At 44.7% G+C, this 7,170-nt stretch overlaps 1 protein-coding gene across 4 annotated transcripts in view; it reads left to right on the top strand.

Moving 5' to 3' along the window:
• Positions 1 to 792: 792 nt before the first annotated feature.
• LOC135567000 (lysosomal amino acid transporter 1 homolog) overlaps positions 793 to 7,170 on the top strand; it is a 16,370-nt gene continuing 9,992 nt past the window's right edge. The window contains exons 1-3 of one of the 4 annotated variants that reach the window (XM_065014523.1): positions 793 to 1,374; positions 1,745 to 2,108; positions 2,546 to 2,675. In XM_065014523.1, coding sequence (XP_064870595.1) covers positions 1,915 to 2,108; positions 2,546 to 2,675 — 324 coding nt within the window. In that variant the 5' untranslated portion in view covers positions 793 to 1,374; positions 1,745 to 1,914. Of the gene's footprint in view, positions 1,375 to 1,395; positions 1,609 to 1,744; positions 2,109 to 2,131; positions 2,226 to 2,545; positions 2,676 to 7,170 lie in introns of those variants that run through there. The other 3 variants (XM_065014524.1, XM_065014525.1, XM_065014526.1) reach the window with 3 other exon arrangements.

Genomic DNA, 7,170 nt, shown 5'->3' with positions numbered 1-7,170 from the left:
AATGGATTTGTGTCATTACCACCACTTTCTGTCATTTCCACCACATTTAAGTTTGTGATAGAAATGACTGTGATGGAAATTACATTTCTACAATTTCTGGAGAAAATTGACAGACAGCTTAGCATGCTTTGATTAGTATTACAGCTAGCATATCGTTTACACTAAATACATAAAATATATATATATTTTTAAATTCTAAAGTTCTACCATAAAATAAAGAAATTATAGCCTGTTTGGAAATGACTGACAATTAAAATATTCTCTACACAAAGCAATATTTACCTTGATTTTTTGTAAACTTCTGGACATCACATCTGGAACAACTGTCCACTGTTGCCATGTGCGTCAGTGTCACAATATGTTTCCATGGTAACTAAATTAACATTCTCTTGAAAAAAAACTTTATTAATGAGGAATTTGTCTTCAGTGGCGGAAATGACACCCCTCCCAAAGGACAGGTATATTTTGTGTTAATAAAAACATATAAAAGGGAATACTCACAATAAATATTGATGTAGATTTTATTTAATTGATTCTTTCTGTAGTACATAACATTATATAATGTGTAATTATTAATGTTTTCTAATAGAAAATAAATAGTAGAAGCTTAAAAGTCTGGGTCGGGGACAAGGACAAGGGAAAAAATAGTGAAATGGGGGTATAAAATGCATCTGAAAAGTAGCTAAAATGATAGAGAGGTGTTTAAAGACGTGCATTCTGTATGAACTTAACATACAAATACTTGATAGAGAGGTGTTTAAAGACGTATGGGGTGATTCCAGTATGAACTTAACATACAAATACTTGATAGAGAGGTGTTTAAAGACGTATGGGGTGATTCCAGTATGAACTTAACATACAAATATTTGTATTTGCTTCATTTTTTATAAAATCCCCAAAATTGACCCGAGGACATGGAAGTGCCCGTAGTTGCAGAATCACCCGATTCTTGTGTATTTTACTCCTCTTGTGTTACTGTTTTATTTTTAAACTGCATTGTTGAAGGGCTCGTAAGGGAGCATTTCACGTTAGTCTACACCAGTTGTATTCAATGCATGTGACAAAATAATACAATTCTATTTGACTAGATGTATCACACCGCGGCATAACACCCAGCAGATGGTGCTACGTCCTTATCCTTGTGCTTCTCAGTTCTGCGCTTTTTCCAGAAAATGCGGAAGTGAAAAAATGTCATTTGATGCCATTTCGGAGGACAGGAGTGGGCGAGAATAATTAATCGTTTACAATATAATAAAATTATGGGAAATTAAATAGTTTAGCGGAATATATCGCTCAATCAAAACATAACGGCAGCCGAGTTGAGATGGAGAGCCGTCGCACAGTAACACGAAGGTCGAGAAATCAACGCATCCGGTGAGAGTTTATGAGCTGCATTTGATTGGTTGACAACGTTGGTTGGTCTGTGCCTGTTATGGCTGGTCCAACCATTTGATGAGAAGCGATAGCCACATCAATGAATAGCTTCTGGTCTATAAGACGATCAAATTGCAGCATTGTAGACCTATGCGACCCCAACAAAAGGTTATTACCAATATGCAAATGTTTTGTTAAATGGAGAAAGCATCAACATTGTATCAGAGTTGTCTGGTGCGTGCATGTTGTTGCTGAAACCAAAAGCACAGTAACAATGAATTGTATTTCTTTCCCCACCCGACACCACTCTTCCAAATTGCCCCAGCCAATTCGTAATTATGTCAATGACCATGTGTATATTATCTTGCAGACTCATCCAATGACATCGCCACACGCTCGTTTGCCAACCTGTAGCCTAGGTGTGGTGGGCTCGAGGGCGGTCAGTGTTTGGTATCAACAAACGAACACTTTCACATCATCGCGCTCGGATTCTTCCACGGAGGCAGAGGGACTGACGGTGGGACGGACATAGTCGCCCCCATGCCCCGCTTCCCGGGGAGGACTGCGGACGTGGCCGCTAACCTGACTTCCCCCGTGCTGGTTCGGCCACTGTGCGCTAACGGGACGCCCTGGATCCTCTACCTGTTTGAGGAATGCGTGGAGAATGTGTGGGAATACTGGAGCGTAGTCATCGGGCTGATTTCAATGTTCTGTTTCTTGCTGTCTACTCTACCGTAAGTTTCAATGTTCTGTTTCCTGCTGTCTACTCTACCGTAAGTTTCAATGTTCTGTTTCTTGCTGTCTACTCTACCGTAAGTTTCAATGTTCTGTTTCTTGCTGTCTACTCTACCGTAAGTTGTTCACCACTGCGTTAGGAATGCGTTCTCTTTAAGGGGGAAGTAGTCTTGTATTTATAATACAAACAAAAATAACTGATCACAGATATAGATAAATGTATCTGGCATTTGGTGTTGTGATGATACGCATGACAGATTTTACCATTTTAAATTTAACTAGGCACGTCCGTTAAGATCAAATTCTTATTTCCAATGACGGCCAACAACGGCCAGTAGCAAGGAGAAAGTGGTTCTGAGAGACATCTAATCTAAGTATCTGTTTAGGTCACACCAGTCTCTTCTCTCCCATTGTATCAGTTCTCTCCTCCCCCCAGGCAAGTCTATGAGGCTTATCGTAATGGTAAAGTGGAGGAGGCCATGTCGTTTGGCTTTCTGCTCTTCCTCTTCAGTGGGAACCTCAGCAGTCTAATAGGCTGCGTCCTGACCAGCCAGCTGCCCATCCAGGTATCTATCAACAGGCACAACTTCAACTTGTTCTTGTATGAATATGGGCAGAGGCATTGCCATAACACTCTCTGCCCAGACATGTATCTATCAACAGGCACAACTTCAACTTGCTCTTGTATGTATATAGACAGAGGCATTACCATAGCACTTCTGCCCAGACATGTATCTATCAACAGGCACAACTTCAACTTGCTCTTGTATGTATATAGACAGAGGCATTACCATAGCACTTCTGCCCAGACATGTATCTATCAACAGGCACAACTTCAACTTGCTCTTGTATGTATATAGACAGAGGCATTACCATAGCACTTCTGCCCAGACATGTATCTATCAACAGGCACAACTTCAACTTGCTCTTGTATGTATATAGACAGAGGCATTACCATAGCACTTCTGCCCAGACATGTATCTATCAACAGGCACAACTTCAACTTGCTCTTGTATGTATATAGACAGAGGCATTACCATAGCACTCTCTCTCTGCCCATCCAGGTATCTATAAGAGGCATTACCATAGCACTCTCTCTCTGCCCATCCAGGTATCTATCAGAGGCATTACCATAGTACTCTCTCTCTGCCCATCCAGGTATCTATCAGAGGCATTACCATAGCTCTCTCTCTCTCTGCCCATCCAGGTATCTATAAGAGGCATTACCATAGCTCTCTCTCTCTGCCCATCCAGGTATCTATAAGAGGCATTACCATAGCTCTCTCTCTCTCTGCCCATCCAGGTATCTATAAGAGGCATTACCATAGCACTCTCTCTCTGCCCATCCAGGTATCTATAAGAGGCATTACCATAGCTCTCTCTCTCTGCCCATCCAGGTATCTATCAGAGGCATTACCATAGCTCTCTCTCTCTGCCCATCCAGGTATCTATAAGAGGCATTACCATAGCACTCTCTCTCTGCCCATCCAGGTATCTATAAGAGGCATTACCATAGCACTCTCTCTCTGCCCATCCAGGTATCTATAAGAGGCATTACCATAGCACTCTCTCTCTGCCCATCCAGGTATCTATAAGAGGCATTACCATAGCTCTCTCTCTCTCTGCCCATCCAGGTATCTATAAGAGGCATTACCATAGCTCTCTCTCTCTGCCCATCCAGGTATCTATAAGAGGCATTACCATAGCTCTCTCTCTGCCCATCCAGGTATCTATAAGAGGCATTACCATAGCACTCTCTCTCTGCCCATCCAGGTATCTATAAGAGGCATTACCATAGCACTCTCTCTCTGCCCATCCAGGTATCTATAAGAGGCATTACCATAGCACTCTCTCTCTGCCCATCCAGGTATCTATAAGAGGCATTACCATAGCTCTCTCTCTCTGCCCATCCAGGTATCTATAAGAGGCATTACCATAGCTCTCTCTCTCTCTGCCCATCCAGGTATCTATAAGAGGCATTACCATAGCTCTCTCTCTCTGCCCATCCAGGTATCTATAAGAGGCATTACCATAGCTCTCTCTCTCTCTGCCCATCCAGGTATCTATAAGAGGCATTACCATAGCTCTCTCTCTCTGCCCATCCAGGTATCTATAAGAGGCATTACCATAGCTCTCTCTCTCTCTGCCCATCCAGGTATCTATAAGAGGCATTACCATAGCTCTCTCTCTCTGCCCATCCAGGTATCTATAAGAGGCATTACCATAGCTCTCTCTCTCTGCCCATCCAGGTATCTATCAGAGGCATTACCATAGCACTCTCTCTCTGCCCATCCAGGTATCTATCAGAGGCATTACCATAACACTCTCTGCCCATCCAGGTATCTATCAGAGGCATTACCATAACACTCTCTGCCCATCCAGGTATCTATCAGAGGCATTACCATAACACTCTCTGCCCATCCAGGTATCTATAAGAGGCATTACCATAGCTCTCTCTCTCTGCCCATCCAGGTATCTATAAGAGGCATTACCATAGCACTCTCTCTCTGCCCATCCAGGTATCTATAAGAGGCATTACCATAGCTCTCTCTCTCTCTGCCCATCCAGGTATCTATAAGAGGCATTACCATAGCACTCTCTCTCTGCCCATCCAGGTATCTATAAGAGGCATTACCATAGCACTCTCTCTCTGCCCATCCAGGTATCTATAAGAGGCATTACCATAGCTATAAGAGGCTCTCTCTCTGCCCATCCAGGTATCTATAAGAGGCATTACCATAGCACTCTCTCTCTGCCCATCCAGGTATCTATAAGAGGCATTACCATAGCACTCTCTCTCTGCCCATCCAGGTATCTATAAGAGGCATTACCATAGCACTCTCTCTCTGCCCATCCAGGTATCTATAAGAGGCATTACCATAGCACTCTCTCTCTGCCCATCCAGGTATCTATAAGAGGCATTACCATAGCTCTCTCTCTGCCCATCCAGGTATCTATAAGAGGCATTACCATAGCTCTCTCTCTCTGCCCATCCAGGTATCTATAAGAGGCATTACCATAGCATTACTCTCTCTCTCTGCCCATCCAGGTATCTATAAGAGGCATTACCATAGCACTCTCTCCCATCCAGGTATCTATCAGAGGCATTACCAGGTATCTGGTATCTATAAGAGGCATTACCATAGCTCTCTCTCTCTGCCCATCCAGGTATCTATAAGAGGCATTACCATAGCTCTCTCTCTCTCTGCCCATCCAGGTATCTATAAGAGGCATTACCATAGCTCTCTCTCTCTCTGCCCATCCAGGTATCTATAAGAGGCATTACCATAGCACTATCTCTCTGCCCATCCAGGTATCTATCAGAGGCATTACCATAGCACTATCTCTCTGCCCATCCAGGTATCTATCAGAGGCATTACCATAGCACTCTCTCTCTGCCCATCCAGGTATCTATAAGAGGCATTACCATAGCTCTCTCTCTCTGCCCATCCAGGTATCTATAAGAGGCATTACCATAGCACTCTCTCTCTGCCCATCCAGGTATATATAAGAGGCATTACCATAGCACTTTCTCTGCCCATCCAGGTATCTATAAGAGGCATTACCATAGCACTCTCTCTCTGCCCATCCAGGTATCTATAAGACCCTTGCCTTTCCCTGACCCTTGCATTACCATAGCACTTCTCTCTGACCCATCCAGGTATCTATAAGAGGCATTACCATAGCCTATGCTCTTTCTGCCCATCCAGGTATCTATACCTTTGACCCTTGCCTTTCCCTGAGGCATTACCTATAGCCTTCCTATGCTCCCTCCTGACCCATCCAGGTATCTATCAGACCCTTACATTACCATAGCACTATGCCTTTCTCTCTCTGCTGACCAGACATGATGCACTGTTCACAGCTGCATTGAAGCATATTTTTTAACATTCAGCATTTTGTTTAATCTGGTTTGACCCCTATGCCTGAATGGAGTTACCTATGCTTAGGTACATTGTATCCCAATGACCATGTTTTCCTGACCCTTACCTATGCCTTTCCCTGACCCTTGCCTTTCCCTGACCCTTGCCTTTCCCTGACCCTTGCCTTTCCCTGACCCTTACCTTTCCCCTGACCCTTGCCTGACCCTTGCCTTTGACCCTGACCCTTGCCTTTCCCTGACCCTTACCTATGCCTTTCCCTGACCCTATTTCCTGACCTTTTCCCTGACCCTTACCTATGCCTTTCCCTGACCCTTACCTATGCCTCCCTTACCCTGCCCTGACCCCTTACCTATGCCTTTCCCTGACCCGTACCTATGCCTTTCCCTGACCCTACCTATGCCTTTCCCTGACCCTTTTCCCTGACCTATGCCTTTCCCTGACCCGTACCTATGCCTTTGACCTGACCCTGACCTATGCCCTGACCCTTCCCCTGACCCTTACCTATGCCTTTCCCTGACCCTTACCTATTTATGCCTTTCCCTGACCCTTACCTTTGCCTGACCCTTACCTTTGCCTGACCCTTACCTTTCCCTGACCCTTACCTATGCCTTTACCCTGACCCTGCCTTTCCCTGACCCATACCTATGCCTTTCCCTGACCCTTACCTTACCTATGCCTTTCCCTGACCCTTACCTATGCCTTTCCCTGACCCTTACCTATGCCTTTCCCTGACCTACCTATGCCTTTCCCTGACCCTATGACCTTTCCCTTGACCTACCTATTTTTTTCCCTGACCCTTACCTATGCCTTTCCCTGACCCTTACCTATGCCTTTCCCTGACCTATGCCTTTCCCTGACCCTTACCTATGCCTTTCCCGACCCTTACCTATGCCTTTCCCTGACCCTTATGCCTGCCTGACCCTTACCTATGCCTTTCCCTGACCTATTTTGCCTTTCCCTGACCTATGCCTTTCCCTTTCCCTGACCCTTACCTATGCCTTTCCTGACCCTTTTTCTTGACCTTTGCCCTGACCCTTACCTTTGACCTTTATGTTTTTCCTGACCCTTACCTATGCCTTTCCCTGACCTTTCCTGACCCTTACCTATGCCTTTCCCTGACCCTTCCCTGACCTATGACCTTTCCCTGACCCTTACCTATATTTCCCCTGACCTTTCC

This window comes from Oncorhynchus nerka, unplaced genomic scaffold (genome assembly GCF_034236695.1).
Source record: "Oncorhynchus nerka isolate Pitt River unplaced genomic scaffold, Oner_Uvic_2.0 unplaced_scaffold_2821, whole genome shotgun sequence".
In the NCBI taxonomy this organism is placed as follows: Eukaryota; Metazoa; Chordata; class Actinopteri; order Salmoniformes; family Salmonidae; genus Oncorhynchus; species Oncorhynchus nerka.
The sequence above is the reverse complement of the archived record's forward strand: the minus strand, read 5'-3'. Positions and strand labels throughout refer to the sequence as shown.